The sequence below is a fragment of the Dioscorea cayenensis genome, chromosome 14 (genome assembly GCF_009730915.1).
Source record: "Dioscorea cayenensis subsp. rotundata cultivar TDr96_F1 chromosome 14, TDr96_F1_v2_PseudoChromosome.rev07_lg8_w22 25.fasta, whole genome shotgun sequence".
In the NCBI taxonomy this organism is placed as follows: domain Eukaryota; kingdom Viridiplantae; phylum Streptophyta; class Magnoliopsida; order Dioscoreales; family Dioscoreaceae; genus Dioscorea; species Dioscorea cayenensis.
The window spans coordinates 2597968-2616721 of NC_052484.1; the positions used below are offsets into that span (position 1 = coordinate 2597968).

The following is an 18754-nucleotide window of genomic DNA, read 5'->3' on the forward strand; positions in this document are numbered from 1 at the left end:
TTCTTTGGAAAAAAAAAATTTATTTTATTATATTAATTTTAACCATAAAAATAAATAAATATTTAAACATTTCTAAAAACATATTAATAATGACTCATTTTAACTAATACAAACAATCTTCTTTTTAAACCAACCACCTTTCATATCTACTACCAAATCTTTTATGTAGAGTGTTCGTATTTTTACTAATAATGCAAAATAATCAACATACGTGAAATAAGAAAGTAGGTGAATTCAATCATTAACTCCAGACTATGCTATACAAAATATGGATGTGCACAAACATTAAATTACTAACATTAACACACTTTTAACCCACCTCACCCATTTTCTTATCCAGTCCAATCAAGAAGATTTAACCGAGTTGATAATAGATTGGGTCCGAAAAAGACAAATGCTTTGGTTTGTTTGGAGGTTGTAGTAAAACCAGACCATTTATTAATTGATCGGTACAAAAATATAATACTTTCACCTTACGTAAGTGAGCTAAAATTCGAATAATGTCCTATGTAGAACACAAATACCCTATTCAATGGATCTGATATAATACCCGAATTGATCCTTTTACTTTCTTCTCTTTCTTTTCTTTTGGTCCCTCTACTCATAAATACACCCATTAATCTCTTTACTCTTAAAAATGACCCAATTTAGTCCCTCTACCTTTAATCTCTTCCCATCTAGCCCTTCTACTCTTGAAAAATACAGTCAATAATTGGCCTATTTTAAAATAGAAGGTACTAAATAGAACCAATTTCAAGAGTAGATGGACTACTTGAGAGCATTTCTGATTAGAGGGACCAAAAGAGAAGAGAGAGAAAAGTAGAGGACAATTTCGGATATTATACCAAAAAATATATATTTTTTAAAACTTAAAAAAAAAACATTAAATAAAAAGTAGCCACCCCAAACCGACCAAACCCGGCCCCTTCTAAAATTTTCAAAAATAAATAAATAAATAAATAAATAAAAATTTCAATTATTCCCAACACCTCCAGAACCTTCTTCTTCTTCTTTCCTTTTCTTTCTATAAAACTCCCCCAAATTCACACACCACTCTCCATTCTCCACTGAAAAAGAAAACCCTAGAAAAAAAAAGCAAGAAAACCCTAGAAATGGAAGGCAAAGAAGAAGATGTTCGAGTGGGGAGCAACCAAATTCTCAGAGAGGCAACCAATCGGGACATCGGCGCAAGACAAGGACTACAAAGAACCACCACCGGCGCCGTTGTTCGAGCCCGGAGAGCTGAAATCATGGTCCTTTTACAGGGCTGGCATCGCTGAGTTCATGGCCACTTTCCTCTTCTTGTATATCACCCTTCTCACCGTCATGGGTGTTGTCAAGGCTAATTCCAAGTGCACCACCGTCGGCATTCAGGGAATTGCTTGGGCTTTTGGTGGCATGATCTTTGCTCTCGTTTACTGCACTGCCGGCATCTCTGGTAACTATTTAGTGCCAAATCTTGTATTTTTTTTTGAAGGTTTTGAGTAGATCAAGCTATTCATGAGCATCTCGAGCTCTTTGATCTTAGTTTTTTGGTGCGAAAAAAATTGATTTTTGAGGTGTTTTTGATATAATATAAGTGTATATTATACCATTTTGTAAAAAGTTGTAGACTTTTGTGTTTTTTTGGGATAAAAGTTTTGTAATTTGTGTTGTTTATGTTGAAGAACAAAAAAAGAGAGAGCTTTTTAGTTTTGTTGAAATCTAGTTAAGTTCAACATTCTGAAAAATTTGATTTGATTTTGATTTCAAGATAAGTTTTTAGGTTAAGTTTTTTTTTTCTTGATAAAAATTAGGTTTAAGTTTGTAAATACATGAGTGTAGGCATCTCTTGCATGTAATCACTAGTTTCACTTCAGGTAAATGAGTGGATATTAGTGTACTAATACTGATGCAAAATATAATTTTTATTATGTGTTTTTGTATTATTTTAATTTTTATGATATGATTTAGGTTTTGTTGTGGGATAAATGATAATTAATTGTTCAACATTGGTTAAAGTTAATAAATTTTGACTTTTTATCAGTTTACATGTGTTTGGTTTTCTCCTGATTTATTGCTATAAATATAGTTTAGCTTTGGTTGTGGGCATGTCTAGTTACTAATAGTATCACATCTCTTAATTTAGTAAATATAGTAAAAAGTTTGTTTCTCTTATATTTGTTACCTTGTGTGTCTAGTCTTTAATTTCTTAAATTATTGCTTCTCATGGTGCCATTGGCATACATAAGAACTAATAGTCTCATATCAACTAATAGTCTCATATAGGTCAATTTAATAAATTTAGATATTTAAATGATCAGTCAATCTTTCCCTCTCACATGATTTAATATATATATATATATATATATATTTGTTAGCTTCTGTGTTTAGTCTTTTACTAAATTATTCCTTTGAATGGTGCCCATCAGCATCTATAGTAACTAATAATCTCACATTGGTTAATTTTGCAAATATTGGTATTCATATGATTAGTCAATCTTATCCCTTGCACATCAATTTTGTATATATAAATCTAAAAATATTAATTTCATTGTATTGAGTTCAGATAATATATGTTTGATTTGAATGTATGTAGGAGGGCATATTAACCCAGCGGTGACATTTGGGTTGTTTTTGGCAAGGAAATTGTCCTTAACAAGGGCACTCTTCTACATGATAATGCAATGTTTGGGTGCTATTTGTGGTGCCGGTGTTGTTAAAGGGTTCCAGAAAGGTCTTTACGAGAGCAATGGCGGAGGTGCTAATGTTGTTCAACCAGGGTACACCAAGGGTGATGCCCTCGGCGCCGAAATCATCGGCACTTTTGTTCTTGTTTACACCGTCTTCTCCGCAACCGATGCCAAGAGAAATGCTAGGGACTCACACGTCCCGGTAAGTCGGCTTTCTTCTTCGTCTTTCCTTTTGTTGTCTCAATTCAAGCTAACAATGTAAAGATCATTATATGTAGCTCTTGGCTCCATTGCCAATCGGCTTTGCCGTGTTCTTAGTTCACTTGGCAACCATCCCGATTACCGGCACCAGCATCAACCCGGCCCGAAGTTTCGGCGCGGCCGTCATCTATAACAAGCATCATGCTTGGAAAGATCATGTTAGTGTTCTATATGATTTGAAAATACTAAATTTCGATATACACCCAATCTAATGAATCGATGATGAGATTAATAACTTTTTTGTGTTTGTTTTTGCAGTGGATCTTCTGGGTTGGACCTTTCATTGGAGCTTCGCTTGCCGCAATGTATCACCAGATAGTGATTAGAGCAATTCCATTCAAGAGTAGGTCTTGAGCAAGAACTTATTAAGATGATGATGATGATGGAGTTAATTGTTGTTGTGTTAATCTATTTTTTATGGTTGTGGTTTTCATGTCTTGTGTATCTTTGTTTCTAAGCACTTGGGATTTATTGTTGTGAATGATGAGCTAAACTATTGTGTATATGGTTAGCACTGGTTTAGTTCTGGTTTTATTTAGCTACTCTTTTTCTTTTTCTATAATTATATATTTATTTATGTGAGTGTTTTATATTTTTAATTGAAAAATTTATAATTTTTTTATCATTAAAACTAATTTTATGCTATTCTATTTTGTCCAGTAATATCCAGTGAAAAATAATCTCATATATATAATTAAATAACAATGTTTTTATTGTGTATATTACCAAATAAAATAAAGAAATTATTTATAAAAATATAGAGCCATAATTATATATATATATATATATATTAAAAATTTTTGAAATATTAGAAGAAAAATAGTTGTAAAGAGTTGTTGCATGATGGGGATGAAATTATGGAAAAGTTTGTGTGGCTGCTTTTGTAGATAATGAATGATTGTGGGGACCTATATATATTGATATATTTATATATATATATATATATATATATATTGATATAAATATATATCAATATATATATTGATTTTCTCTATCACATGCTTTGGAGTTTTTCTTAAGAGCATGGTCCTTTTGCATCATTGCATCTTATTCAAGGGAATCTGGAGAACTAGTAACTAAAATTTCCTTTGTGCAAGTGTTTTTAAAGTTTTTCTTTTAATTTATTTAATTATGAAATTTCGCATTATTATTTTTATAAGTATTACAAAATTACAAATGCATTTCATCAAATCAATACATAGGTATGATGTGATAATGCAAATGATTCTGCCAAAGCCACCAGCTGCACTAATCTCAGAGTTCTTTAATGAGGGAAAAGTGTCTATATAATTAATATATTATTTTAATTTCAACCATCATGATGAAAAATTTTAGGTATAATTACCATATAAGTCCATGTAATTGTGTACTTTCTGCCTTTTTAGTCCTTGTAATACTTTTAGGTACATTTAAGTTCTCATATTTGATCGAATTGAGACTTTTGAGTCCGAGGCGTAGATGGCGTTATCTTGCAGTTTCTTTTTAGTTCTGTATGGTTTTAAATATTTCTTGTTAGAGTCTGATTAAGTCCCTCAGTATTTGATCGAGTTGGGACTTTTTAGTCCCCTATTTTCAGTAATAAAAAAAGTCACATTTGCGAGTTAGGTCCAATTAAGTCCCTCATATTTGATCGATTTGGGACTTTTTAGTCCCCCAATTTCATAATAAAAAAAGTCACATCGTCGCAAAAGAAACAGCAAAGTTAACGCCATCTATGCCACGGACTAAAAAGTCTCAACTCGATCAAATATGAGGACTTAAATGTACCTAAAAGTATTACAATGACTAAAAGGGCAGAAAGTACACAATTACAGGGAGCAATTAAACCAAAATTTTATTGTAATTTGTTAGAGTTAGATTCTATATTTGGCATCATTTGACACGTGTCAGTGATGATGTGGCCATTAAAGATGATGTGTCAATTCATGATATGAAGATATGCAGTTATTTTTGGAGGAGTTATTTTTAGTAAGACAAATAAAATTTGGAGGATCTCTTTTGAAGTGCAAGCAGTAACTATATTTTGAAGTGCAAGCAATAACTATATGTTTATACTTAGCAAGTAGGAATGAGGGTGGGGCGGGGAATCCCCGTTCCCGGCGGGGCCCCGCCCCGACGGGGCGGGGATTCCTCGAAACATCCCCCCCGCGGGGCGGGGAGCGGGGAAAAATTCCTCCCCGCGGGGCACAGGGATTCCCCGTGCACCGCAGGGATTCCCCAAAAAAATATATTATATATTTTTAATATATTTATTAAAGATTATTTCAACATTACCATAATATTATATATATATATATATATAATCAATAAATATTTATTTGTTAATATTTTTAGTTATTATTATGTAACTCACAATTATTTCATACAACTTATTAACTATTTAAATTTATATATTTCATTAAAACATATATGGTATTTCTTTTAAATTTATATATTTTTAGTTATTATTATGTATTTCTTTATTTTTGAAGATTCTTGTTTATGGTCAACAATTCAAGCTATTTGTTCTACATTTGATGAAGAGGAGGATGAGAATGATGAGGTAAATATGATTTTTTTATAAAATTTTATCTTTAATCTTGATATTATTTATAATCTTATTATATATTTACAATTTTGTTTATTATTGAAGGAGGAGTTATCATGTCAAGATGCTAGTGGTAGTGGAATTGGATTCTCAATATAAATGACTTGGAGAAAGAAGAAACAAATTGATGGAAGCATGAAATTATTGTGCTAGTTTTGCATTATGAATTTTATTTAATGGATTTGTAATTTTAATTAGTTTTAAACTTTATGTTATTTGTACCTTAATGTTGTTGTTTCATCAAACATTATATTATGACTTGTTAGGAGAAATATTTTGTGTGAATTTTTATTTTATATATGATGTGTATGTTGTAAAAAAAAACTTTGGTTGAGAATTTTTATTTTATTTCATCATACATTATATTTTTTTTATTTTCAATTGTATATAGCATCTTTAGCATATGTGTAACATAAATGCATTAGAAATATTATAGTTATTTATAGAAAAATTTTTTTATATTAATGTTTTGGGGCAGGGGGGATTCCCCGTAGGGCGGGGATCCCCATGGGGAGTGAGTGGGGAGGATTTTTTTCCCATGGGAATTTTAACGGGGAATCCCCGCTCGGTGGAGAGCGGGGATGGGGACGAGGGATCCCATTCCCCGCCCGCCCGCCCCACCCCCATTCCTATTAGCAAGTGAATCAAACTTGGAAGATCAACTATTTGGAGGTCAAGATATCATTGAAGCTCTCTATGAGTAGAGCTATTTGAAGATACGACTATAAAAGGAGAAGATTAAAGGCTAAGCTTGGATGAATAGAAAATCAAACTTGATAACAAAGAAGATTGTGAAGACCAAACTTAATTGAATGAAGATCAAGTTTGGAAGATCATGAAGACTAAACTTAGATGACTTGGAGATCAAGTTTAGTGAAAGATTTGAAAATCATTGAAGATTCTTTGAAGACCATCTTTGGTATGGTGAAGATGCGCCATATGGGTGCGATCCTTGCGAGGTATTGCTGATAAGGATGTGAAGAAGTGAGCTAGTTGCTGGTAGGTTGAGATCTGGAGGATTCGATTACATCGACTCAGACTTGGACACAGTCAAGAGGATTGGAGGCGTTTGCAAGTCGGGTTGCAACGGAAGCTACGGTTCAGTCAAGGTAAGCAGGTGGGCTGTATTGCAAGCTTGGTTACAACAGGAGTTGCAACATCTAAATTTGGAAGGTATCCAAATTAAAAACTGTGGAGATTCTAAAAGAGGGAATGCTATAATTGGGATGTGGAGACGTCTATATAAGAGACCATGCTCTGAGATTTAAAAAGAGCCACCGAAGAAACTCAAGTGTGTGAGTGAGAGAGTGGATATCAAACAATTTAGAGAGGGTTCTTGTTGATCTTTGCAATGATGAGTATGAGAGTTGTACTCATGTTTATTCCTTTTTTAGTGAAGTTTTTTTTTTATCTCTAGGCTTGACCCCCAGACATAGATAAGTGTTGTGTTGAACTGAGTTACTAATTTTGTGTGCCGCTTTTTTCTGTAATTTATATATGATTGTGAGAGTGTTTACATAAGAGATTAAAATGAATTCTAATTCACAATACACGTACCCGGAACTAACACAATTCACCGTGGTGTGTATATATATTTTTAGAAAATATATTGTGTTTAGATTAGAAATTCATCGATATACATGCATTATTTAAAAAAAAAAGATATTAATGTTAATTTAATTAACATTAATAAAAAATAAATATTTTAAAATTAATTATTGAAATGGCATTAAAATCTATTTATTAACGCTACTAATTTTTGTTTTTTCCGAAGATGGCAACAAATCAATATCCATTTTTAAATAAATTTACAACAAAGTCTGGCTTCAACTAGCTTGTTTCTTTTAAATTAAGTTGTTTACTGTTAGATTATTATTATTATTATTATTATTATTATTATTATTATTATTCAAAAAAAGTAGTCCAAGAAAAAAACTTAATCTATTCCAAAGTACATGTTTATTTTAGATAATACTGTTTAAGTATAATAAGAGGGGAAGTTTAATATGTTTTTAATTATTGAATCCAGGGATAAAAATATTCATGGAGTCACTATGATAATGAAAAAAATTATTATTCTAAAACTATTTTTTTCAGAAATATCCATCTAATTTCTATAATTATTATTTTTTTTTGAGAAAGGTGACAAGCACAAGAACCCCAGGGACGTGCACGTGTGGGGAGCAAAGCTCAACATCAACCCATGTGCTCTCACCTTGTGCAGGACATGAGGTTCGATCCTGGGTCTTCTCCGAACCAAACGGCCCTACGTAAGAGACCCGATACTAATTGACCCAAAGACCGTTCGTATAATTGTTTTATATTTTATATTACTTCTCTATATGTTCGTATTTTTAATTAATTTTATTATCTAGATTAATTGCAGAATATTTTAAAAATTAAAAATAAAATTTAAAGTATATATACATATATTTGTGTTTTCTCGAGATATATACGTTAAAAAATTATAAATAAAAATAAACTATTTACCCAATGGCTTTTGGATCCAACTATTCCGACATAACAAAAAAGTTATTCATCAACAATGAATCTAAAAGATTACCACATTGTATCACTGATAATATTGATATCAATATGTGATTACCAATAGTGAAGGCTTTGTTTAAATTGTAGGAGTTTAATTGGAGGAGTGGGGAAAAATTTGGTAATCACATTATTACCAAAATTATTGTTTCGTAATTAAAATTTTTGAACAATTTTACCCATACTTTTAAAATATAATTTTTAATAAAAATAGAATGAGAAATGATTGATTATCATTTTAAAATAGTTAATTTGCCTTTATCGATACAATTTTGCCTTTGATTAATAGAAATTACCCCTGAGCTTAAACTTTTGTTTTATGCATATAGGTTCATTTTTGTATTAAATATTTTATTAGATATATTTGGCAATTGATGGATGGTTTTTTTTTTATTAATATTGCTTTATATTTTTAATTATTTTTAACCTAAAAATTATGTTTTACTTCTATTTTAAGAGCATGCTAAAAATTTTGAGTTCACGGGTATGTTAGAAATTTTGACACTAGTCTATATTGCGTTAATTACCATGACTAACAAAATATATTAATGAACTAGTAATATGAGTTCCCAATCAAACATATTATATTAAATTATTATAATACTCCCATGCATATAACATTCCCACTCATATTACCATGGTAATCTCTTTACGTGGTAATATGTCATTACCACGAACCAAACGACCCCTTAGGGTCATTTGGTCTGCAGTAATGATATACTAGTACGTAATGAGATTAGCATATTAATGAGGTTGGGAATGTTATGTGGTTGGGAATATTGTGGTAATTTAATTTAATCATGTTTGGTTGGAAACTCTTATTACCGGGAATAATTCATTACCGTATTTGGTTGCCATGGTAATCTATTTGTTAAAATATACAAAGTTATAAGATTACCACGGTAATCCAAGATAGACACCAAATTTGGTGGTAATGGGATTACCACTTTTTTGGTAATATTTATAAGTTGGTAATGTAATATTACCATCAAGATTACCACTTGTGCAATGCCAAACGTGGTAATATTTTTAGATTATCACGTAACACGTGGTAATCTTTCTACATTACCGTGAACCAAACGGCGACTAAGTAATCTCCACCATCCATGTGTCGCATATCCAAAAGAATGTGTACATATAATTTCATATTTTTTAGGGGTATATATATATATATATATATATATATGTTAAAAACTATAAATAAAATTTAAAAAAAAATATTTTTCCAATGGCTTTTGGATCCAACGGTTCAGACATAACAAAAGGCATATCCTATCCATCAACAAGCGAATCTCAAAGTAATCTTCACCGTCCAATGCATGCTACAAAAAGGTTGTATATATATAAAATTTCATTTTTTTGGGTACATATATATATGTAAAAAGCCATAAATAAAAAATAAAAAATTTATTTATCCAATGCCTCTGGATCCGACGGTTCAAAGTTGCCCATCAACAAAAAACGAATCTCATAGTAATCACCACCGTCCATTTGTCCTTTATCCACTCCAAACCCGCGAAAGCATCAACTGACGCTCAAAGAATCCCAACGATATTTTTCCCCATTTTCAGAGAAAAAGAAGAAGAAAAAGAGAAAGAGAAAGAGAGAATGTGGCCATTGAGCAAGAAGGGGAAATCAGGGTTCTCATCATCATCAACAGCAGAGCAAGTCACTGAGGGAGTTGATGGTACTGGTCTCACTGCCATTGTCACAGGTCAATCTGATTCTCTCAGTAGTTTTCTATGTTTTTTTTCTTTTAATCTATTTGTTTAGTTATTTCATGTTGTTGTTTTATTGATTCATTCTTTTGTTTTTGGTTGTAGTTTGTGTATTTTGGTTTTGAAGTTCAGGAAATGTGAGTTCTTTGTTGTTTAAAATGAATTGGTTTGTGGTTTAGTTTTTGGGAGGTTTTGATTTTGTTTTTGGTTGTAGTTTGTGTATTTTGGTTTTGAAGTTCAGGAAATGTGAGTTCTTTGTTGTTTAAATGAATTGGTTTGTGGTTTAGTTTTGGGGGGTTTTGATTATGTGTTGTTGTGAGCTGAAGATTGGAAGGAAAGAATAGGAATTTGTGTTGTTAATTGATTAGAAAATAAAGTTATTGGATGAATTGAAGAGAATGAAATTTTTTAGTACTTTGATGAAGTTGTTGGATGTTCTTTGCTCTTTGTTTCCTACTCATTTTTGTGTTTTTGGATTGGTTTTGATTATTGGCATGAGTTAAAAAGGAAATTTTATTGTTGATTGTTTAAGAATAAAGTTATTGGATGTGTAATTATGAATGAATTGCTCAAATTTTTTTTTTTTTTTACTTTTTGGGTTCATTTTGATTATTAGAGTGAGCTAAAGGAAACTTTATTGTTGATTGATTGGCTAATAAAGTCATAGGATGTTGAAGAGCATGGCTATTGTGTACTTTGAAGTTATTGGATGTTTTTATTATTTTTTTCATTTTGTGTAATTTGTGAATGAATTGCTCAAGGTTGTTTTGGGTTGATTTTGATTGTTAGTGTGAGTTAAGATTGGGAGGTAAAAAGGAAAATTTTGTTGTAGATGAATTGGGGAATGAAGTTACTGGATGTTGAAGAGCATGAAATTGAGTGCTTTGAAGTAAAATTGGATGTTCTTTTTCTTTCTTCAGTTGTGCAATTTATGAATTAATTGCTCAAGTTTTTCATATGCATTGATTTTGATTATCAGTGAGAACTAAGATTGGGTGGAAAAGAAAGGAGATTTTATTGTAGATGAATTGGAGAATAAAGCTATTTGATGTTGAAGAGCATGGAATTTGAGTACTTAAAAGTTTCTAGATGTTCTTTGCTCTTTTTTTTTTCTCATTGTGTGTGTCAATTATGAATTAATTGCTCAAATTAATTGCTCAAGGTTATCTTTTTTGTGTTGATTTTTATTATTAGCGGGAGTTAAGTTTGGGAGGAAAGAAAAAGGTAATTTTATTGTAGATGAATTGGAGAATGAAGTTGCAGGATGTCGAAGAGCATTTCTTTGCTAAATTTTTCATTCTGTGTAGAATATTAGTGAAGTTTTTTGTTTGATTACTTGAAATAATGGCTCAAGGTATATTTATTTATTTAGTTCTCTTGGTTGTGGTGAATAAATTGGATTTTTTTGGAAATTAAATTGATGAGTTTGTCATGAAGAATTAACCGGTAATTTGTGGTAGAGTGGAAAGGCGAAATTGTTGAACCTCGCAAATCTCTGTGTTTTTTTGGAGTGTTTTTCTTTAACTTATCTTGCTTATTAGTTCATGTTTTTCTATAACATGCATATCTTTCTTAATTGTACTTGCAGGAGCTTCGAGTGGTATTGGCACTGAAACCACGCGTGTTCTTGCATTGCGCGGTGTCCATGTGGTTATGGGAGTGAGGAATGTTGCTGCCGGGATCGATGTCAAGAAGGAAATTATCAAGAAAGTACCTACTGCAAATATCGATGTCTTGGAGTTGGACCTCAGCTCAAAGGCATCAGTTAGAAAATTCTCATCAGAATTTGCTTCTTTGAACCTTCCATTAAACATTCTCATGTAAAAGATTTCACCCTCATCATTTTACTATCACTACTTCTACTCGATATATCCCGAACTTATGAAGTGGCTCGGTATTTGAAGTAATAATGCAGGTGTAATGGCACCTCCTTTTTCACTTTCAAGTGATGGTATAGAACTTCAGTTTGCAACAAATCACTTAGGTACATGATTTGGAGTAATAAAAGGAACTAAACTGCAGTCTTTTTCCCGGTTTAGTTTGGTTCACTAGTTTTGTCCGAGCTTATATTTCCCCAATTACTGATCTGATTTTCTTGCTGGTTTGTAATGTAGCTTATGACTTTTCTCATATTTTACAGGCCACTTTCTCCTTACACATCTTTTACTGGAAAACATGAAGAAGACATCTCGTCAGAGTAAAATCGAGGGACGAATTGTTAATGTTTCATCGGAGGCACACAGGTTTACTTATAAAGAAGGGATTCGTTTTGATAAGACAAACGACAAGTCAAGGTAATTTTTCTAGAATTTTATTTTGAGCTAATGACAAAACATCATCTGAATTTGCAAAATTTTTTCTTGTCTCTCTTTTTTTTTTAAAAAAAAATTAAAACATGGATGTTTCTGAATTCTCGGCAGTTACCATAACTGGCGTGCATATGGGCAGTCAAAACTTGCTAATATATTGCATGCTAATGAGCTAGCAAAGACAGTTGAAGGTATTACTATTACTTGGATTTCTTTTATTGAATTTATCGAACATATGCCTTCAATTTTTTTGTTTCTGTAAACAGGAAGAGGATGCGAAAGTTACTGCTAATTCACTTCATCCTGGAGTTATTGTTACCAATCTTATGCGACATCATGTAATTCTTGATGGTAAAACATGAAATTTATCTTTATTGTTTGAATGTTTTCACTAGCATACATTTAAATGTTGCAACACAAAACTGGTAATACATTGCATGAAATTTTGTCATTGAAGAATTTATTCTTCCCTAAACTCTGAAACTTGCAAAATTAGTACTTTGTATTCACATTATCTTTTATGATATATTTGACCATACGTTCGTAGAAGTAAATCTAGTTTGACACATTAGTTAACTGGTTTTCTCTTGCTAGTATCACCGTTAGAATATAACGGAACTTTGATAATTGTTCTTTGTTTTGTTGAAGTTTGAAATATCAGAAAATTTTATTGAAGTGCTTTGAGTTCGAAAGTGTATCGGTGTTTGTATCAGGCTTGTTATGAAGAAGAACTCGTTTGATTAACAGCTGACACAACATTTTTTTTTTTACGAATAATATTGTGTACTTAAATTGAGTAATTAGGAACAGAAATAAGGTAATAATATAGTGATGCGGGTTTTCAAATGTTCATTTATGATAATTTTTATGCTCATTTATGTGAAGCTTTATTACCAAATGATTTCTTCGTAATCTTTTTCTTTGTTATTGCAGCCATTTTCAACTCTGTCGGAAGATTAGTACTAAAAAATGTTTCACAGGTGAGCTTTGAACACTCAATTTCACTTTTGTTCCTCAAATACTGAAAAGAGAAACACATTTTTTGAAACTATTCATTTTTTGACAAATATGAAAAATTTGAAATGAGTATCGTCATTTAAATCTTTAATGGCCGGGGTTTATTTTGTCGGTATCACTGAAACTAAAACCATGAGAAACAAATCAACAAATGAAACTACAGAAGAATCTCTTAAAGCACACCAATGTATCATTGTTGTATATATATTTTCGATGAAGATATGCTGTTGTTTTTTAAAATGCAAATACTGATGAATGTAATGAACATATATATGTTTGATTGTTCGGTAACTTTTGATCAATTTTGACAGGGAGCTGCAACGACATGTTATGTAGCACTGAATCCACAAGTTGAAGGAATAACCGGAAAATACTTCAGTGACAGTAATTTGGCAACACCGACAGCAAAAGCTACTGACACAGAGTTATCAAAGAAATTATGGGATTTCACCATGAATTTGATCTCAGCTTGATCATGAACACCATCAAATTTACTGTTTATGCTCAACATTTTTCATTAGAAATATTGTTGAAAATTACTGATGCTTGTGAATTTATAAAAGATTGAATTTATCAATCTTTTTGTGTTGTTAGTTAAAAAAAAATTCTAGTTGTGTAAAACTCAAGACCAAATCGATTAAATTAAACTCATGATTAAAGTTTTCGTCGGTTTGTTAATTTGTAATTCTTAATTCAGAATATAAAAAAATAAATTCAAGCAAGAAAGGGACTAATTAATAATTTTATTGATGCTGTGCTTTTTGAACTCAGTATTATATTAGTTTTAGTCAAACTCTTTTATAGAGATCTACTCCCAAGACTGGCTTTGGCCTAGCTCCAAATTATTAATTAATTAATTATAGATGTTTATATTTTTTGAATAGACCCATAAGAACTTTGTAATTGCTTTTATTTACATGAATATATTCCCTATGATCTTATACTTATATATATATGAGACCATTTTTCTATGGATGTCCATTATCAGCTGTGGATCTCGATCTAACGACAACATTGATAAACAGTAGTTATTACAGTAATATATAATTACTATTCATCAATATCGTCCGTTGGATCGTGATCCAACTGCTGATAATCGGGCGTCTATAGATTTCTTATCTAGAGACGTTTCGTAGAAGATGTATTGTCTATATATATATATATATATAACTAGTGCAATACATACACATATATATAGAGGATCATTCTTCTATGGACGTCCATAGATAAAAAATTTATGGATGTTAGGGATGGCAATAATATCCAAACCCGACCTGAGTTTGACGAGTAAAACCCGATTTGACCGGGTTTCCGGTCGGGTTCGGGTAAAACTCGACTTGTATGAAACGTGTGCGGATGCAGGTATGGGAATTCTAATACCCGACCTGCACGATCCGTACCCGACTCAAAAATTAAAAATTACTAAATATTTATATAATATATATACATATATATATATATACTAATATGTTCTACAACTTAACAATTTAGGGTTTTTTTTTTTTCCTCTTTGTTTAGTCTTGTAATTTTACAATAATTTTATTTTATTTTATAAAAAAAATAATTATATACTAATATGTTCTACAACTTAACAATTTAGAGTTTTTTATTTTTCCTCTTTGTTTAGTCTTGTAATTTTACAATAATTTTATTTTATTTTATAAAAAAATTATAATTACTTTTAAGTTATTTTTCTATATAATATATATATTTTCTATTAATTTTTTTAATGTGGAGGTGGGGGCGGGTATACCCGTGGGTACCCGATTACCCGTCGGGTGCGGGTGTGGGTTGGGATTTTTAAAACCCGTCGGGTTCAGGTATACTAGCGGGGTAGCGGGTACGGGTATGGTAAAACCCGCATCCGACCCGACCCGTTGCTATCCCTAATAGATGTCCATTATCAGCAGTTAGATCTCGATCCAATGGTCAACATTAATAAACAATAGTTATTATAGTAATATATACAGTAATTACTGTTCATCAATGTCGACCGTTGGATTATGATCCAACAGTTGCTAATTCGACGTCCATAGATTTCTTATTTATGGAGGTCCATAAAAAATGTATTGTTATATATATATATATATATATTTATATATAACTAGTGCAATACATATATATTTTATATAAATTCTTTTCTTTATGCATATATGGTAAGAATTAAGATTTTAAGAGAGGTTTATAGGATTAATTACAAAGTTTTGTAGGGGCATTTATAAAAAAATAGTTGAAAACAGAAATACTCTTTTTGTTTTCTGTGGTTCTTCTACCATCCCTTTTAAGAACTAAGAAGAAGAAGAAGAAGAAGAAGAAGAGGAGGAGGAGGATGTGGCCATTGAAATGGAAGGGAGCATCAGGGTTCTCAGCATGGTCAACAGCAGAAGAAGTCACAGAAGGAGTAGATGGAGCTGGTCTTACTGCCATTGTCACAGGTCTTAATCTTTGTATCTAGTTCTGTAACACTCACATGCTCAAAATTTGGTTAAATATTAAATCAGTTTTCTGTTATTTCTTTTCCTGACTTTGCAAGTGTTCATCTTGTTAAATTTTCTGTTAATCCTTATTGGCTGATGTTTTTGAATTCTACTTTCTATATAGATCACTCAGTGACACACCATTTGCATTCTATTTGATTAATATTGAATTTTGTTGTTGTTGTTTTTGCCTTTTTCTGTTTATATGATGCTGCAAAAGTTCATCTTTTTAAATTTTCGGTTAATCCTTAATGGCAGATGTTTCTGAATGCTACTTTGTATGCAGATCAGTCAGAGACTCACCATTAGCGTTCTATTTGATTAATGTTGAATCAATTGGCTATTTTTTTGTTTGTGTTTTCTGTTCACTTGATGCTGCAAGTGTTCATCTTGTTAAGTTTTCTGTTAATCCTTAATGGTTGATGTTTCTACTTTGTATATATATATATATATATATATATATATATATATCTCAGAGACTCACCATTTGCTTTCTATTTGATTAATACTGAATCAATTTGTTATGGTTGATGTTTCTATATGTTATTGTTGTTGTTGCAAGTGTTCATCTTTTTAAATTTTCTGTAAATCCTTTATTGCCGATGTTTTCTAAATACTTTGTATATAGATTACTCAGAGATTCACTATTTGCTTTCTGGTTGATCAATATTGAATCTAGTTGTTCTTTTTGTTTGTCTTTTCTGTTTACTTGATGCTGCAAGAGTTCATCTGGTACAAATGTTCTGCTAATCTTTAATGACTGATGTTTCTGAAAACCAGATAATTTTTATGTATCTATATCACTCAGAAACACACCAATTGTTTTTTTTATTTAGTTAATACTGAATCAATTTTTTTGTTTATTTGTGTTCTATTTTTTCTGTTTAGTTGACGATGCAAGAGTTCATCTGGCTAAATTTCCTGCTAATCTTTAATGACTGATGCTTCTGAAAACCAGGCAATTTTTATGTATCTAGATCACTCAGAAGCACACAATTTGTTTTTCTATTTGGTTAATCTTGAAAAAATTTGTTTGTTGTCATGATGCAGCAAGAGCTATCTTGTTACATTTTCTCTTAATCTTTAATGACTAGTGTAACTTGTTCTCTTGATGTTGTTAAGCATGCAAATGCTTGGATTTTTTTTTTTTTTTGAACATTTATCAAACAACTGAAAATTTCCCGAGCATCTCCTGAACATGTAAATTCAAAAGATTGAGTACATCTTGTTAATTTGTTTGTTATAATTTTTTGTAATCCATTCTTGCAAACATATACTAACAATTGAAATTGGCTGAATTTTTCCTGAACATAGAAATGGACTGGATTGAACTTCACTATATTCTAAACAATTAAATTACTTCACAGGTGCCACTAGTGGTATTGGCACTGAAACCGCGCGTGTTCTCGCACTGCGTGGTGTTCGAGTGATCATGGGAGTGAGAAATGTGTCGGCAGGCAATGAAATTAAAAGATCGATAATTGAAGAAGTTCCTGGTGCTCAAATTGATGTGTTCGAGTTAGATCTCAGCTCAATGTCATCAGTAGCAAGATTTACTTCAAAATTTAAATCTCTGAATGTTCCATTGAACATTCTCATGTAAGCATTGAAAAAACTAAAATTTCTTCGTATTCTTGCGAGCAGAAGATGACTAATTTTATTTTTTTGGTTCTGACTTTGTCACATGAAGTAATAACGCGGGAATTTTTGGAACTCCTTTCTCGCTTTCGCATGATGGCATAGAAATGCAGTTTGCGACCAATCATATCGGTATGTTATCATCTTCGTATTGTTTCCGATTCATTGAGTTTTTCATTTGATCTTATTGACTTCTTTGTTATTTATGCAGGCCATTTTCTTCTAACTTATCTTTTGTTAGAGAACATGAAGAAGACATCAATTGAAACTGGCATTGAAGGGAGGATTGTTAATGTTTCATCGATGGCTCACCGGATTACATATTCAGAAGGCATTCGTTTCGATAAGATTAATGATGAATCAACGTAATTTGGCTCTTAACTGTATGTTAGTCTCATCAACTGTGAATAAGATGAAAATACGAATTTCTGTTTTCCAATTGCTTTCAGATACAACGGATGGCTTGCATACGCACAATCGAAATTTGCTAATATATTACATGCAAATGAGCTTTCCAGATGTTTCAAGGTACATTCCAATCAAAAGTCGATCAATTTTTATTAATTGACACATAGATTTGATATTGCAGTAACCTGTAATTTCATAAAATGGTTCCGAGAACCAAACTATCATGTTTTCATCGGTACTTCAATCAATTATAATTATAAACGTAGAAATTTCTTATGCCTTGCTCATATATGCCAATAACCGATCTTTTATGATGTAAATAGGAGGACGGTGTGAAAATAACAGCTAATTCTCTCCATCCAGGTCTAATACTTACCAATCTCCCCCGACACCGCAGTTTTCTGAACGGTAAAAAAAGAAAAAATTACTCATATCATCATTATTGTTCTTTACTTGTTTTTAAGTTTTAAGTTTACAGATGATATTATTGTTGAAAAATACTCATTTTACTGAGCCATGTATGTTTTACCAATGAAATCATTGTCTAATTCTATCGATGATTGTATTAGCTTTTTTCTTTCAATTGCAGTAATCAATAATACTCTTGGAAAGCTACTCCTGCAGAATGTTCAGCAGGTAAAGTCTAAATCCTTCTTCTTTTCATCAATAATTCTTATAATGCCGAAATTTCGCAATTAAAATGAAAAGCTTATTCTTATTACATCGAAATTATGATTTTTTTTTCCTTTTTTTTTTATTTGAATAGGGGGCTGCAACTACATGTTATGTGGCATTGCATCCTCAAGTTGAAGGATTGACAGGAAGGTATTTTAGCAACAGTAATTTATCGAAATCGAGTTCCAAATGTGATAATTCAGAGCTTGCAAAGAAATTATGGGATTTTAGCCTGAGTTTGATTATGGATCGGCTTCCGAATTTCGACGATTTACTTAAATCTAATTTATGAAAACATATATAATGTTTTATGAAAACATATATAATGTTTTCTGTGCAATAAAAAAAGTACTTGTCTTTTTAGTGCTTTGATGAAAAGCATTTTAGTTCAAAGACCAATTGTAGTATTTTTAAAACTTTTATAAATTAGAGCTTGGTCTTGTTTTTA

General features: G+C 31.3%; 2 protein-coding genes and 1 pseudogene across 3 annotated transcripts; all 3 read left to right on the top strand.

Moving 5' to 3' along the window:
- Positions 1–1047: 1047 nt before the first annotated feature.
- On the top strand, positions 1048–3488 carry LOC120275787 (annotated as a pseudogene).
- A 6116-nt stretch (positions 3489–9604) lies between these two features.
- LOC120275179 (short-chain dehydrogenase TIC 32, chloroplastic-like) lies at positions 9605–13772 on the top strand. Of its 2 annotated transcripts, none has more exons than XR_005541076.1 (8): positions 9605–9778; positions 11371–11602; positions 11687–11766; positions 11923–12076; positions 12203–12282; positions 12358–12442; positions 13025–13071; positions 13420–13511. XR_005541076.1 is itself a non-coding variant. In XM_039281699.1 (8 exons), exons 1-8 carry the CDS (start codon positions 9673–9675, stop codon positions 13579–13581), a joined length of 942 nt encoding a protein of 313 aa, XP_039137633.1. In that variant the 5' UTR covers positions 9605–9672; the 3' UTR covers positions 13582–13772. The 2 variants fall into 2 exon arrangements, 1 of the variants encoding a protein (XP_039137633.1); XM_039281699.1 differs by having other exon boundaries at positions 12362–12442; positions 13420–13772.
- Positions 13773–15404: 1632 nt separating this feature from the next.
- LOC120275810 (short-chain dehydrogenase TIC 32, chloroplastic-like) lies at positions 15405–18754 on the top strand. The gene is made up of 8 exons (XM_039282516.1): positions 15405–15543; positions 16953–17184; positions 17276–17355; positions 17435–17588; positions 17673–17751; positions 17955–18039; positions 18221–18267; positions 18398–18754. The coding sequence occupies exons 1-8, from the start codon at positions 15438–15440 to the stop codon at positions 18596–18598; spliced, it is 984 nt and encodes a 327-aa protein (XP_039138450.1). The 5' UTR covers positions 15405–15437; the 3' UTR covers positions 18599–18754.

What these genes read in the sequence shown, in the direction of transcription:
- LOC120275179 (XM_039281699.1), top strand. Translation starts at nt 9,673, where the DNA reads ATGTGGCCATTGAGCAAGAAGGGGAAATCAGGGTTCTCATCATCATCA. An exon ending in TCTCACTGCCATTGTCACAG is followed by an intron (nt 9,779 to 11,370) that starts GTCAATCTGATT and finishes TTGTACTTGCAG; the next exon opens with GAGCTTCGAGTGGTATTGGC. An exon ending in GTTTGCAACAAATCACTTAG is followed by an intron (nt 11,767 to 11,922) that starts GTACATGATTTG and finishes CATATTTTACAG; the next exon opens with GCCACTTTCTCCTTACACAT.
- LOC120275810 (XM_039282516.1), top strand. Translation starts at nt 15,438, where the DNA reads ATGTGGCCATTGAAATGGAAGGGAGCATCAGGGTTCTCAGCATGGTCA. An exon ending in AGCTTTCCAGATGTTTCAAG is followed by an intron (nt 17,752 to 17,954) that starts GTACATTCCAAT and finishes TGATGTAAATAG; the next exon opens with GAGGACGGTGTGAAAATAAC. An exon ending in ACACCGCAGTTTTCTGAACG is followed by an intron (nt 18,040 to 18,220) that starts GTAAAAAAAGAA and finishes TTTCAATTGCAG; the next exon opens with TAATCAATAATACTCTTGGA.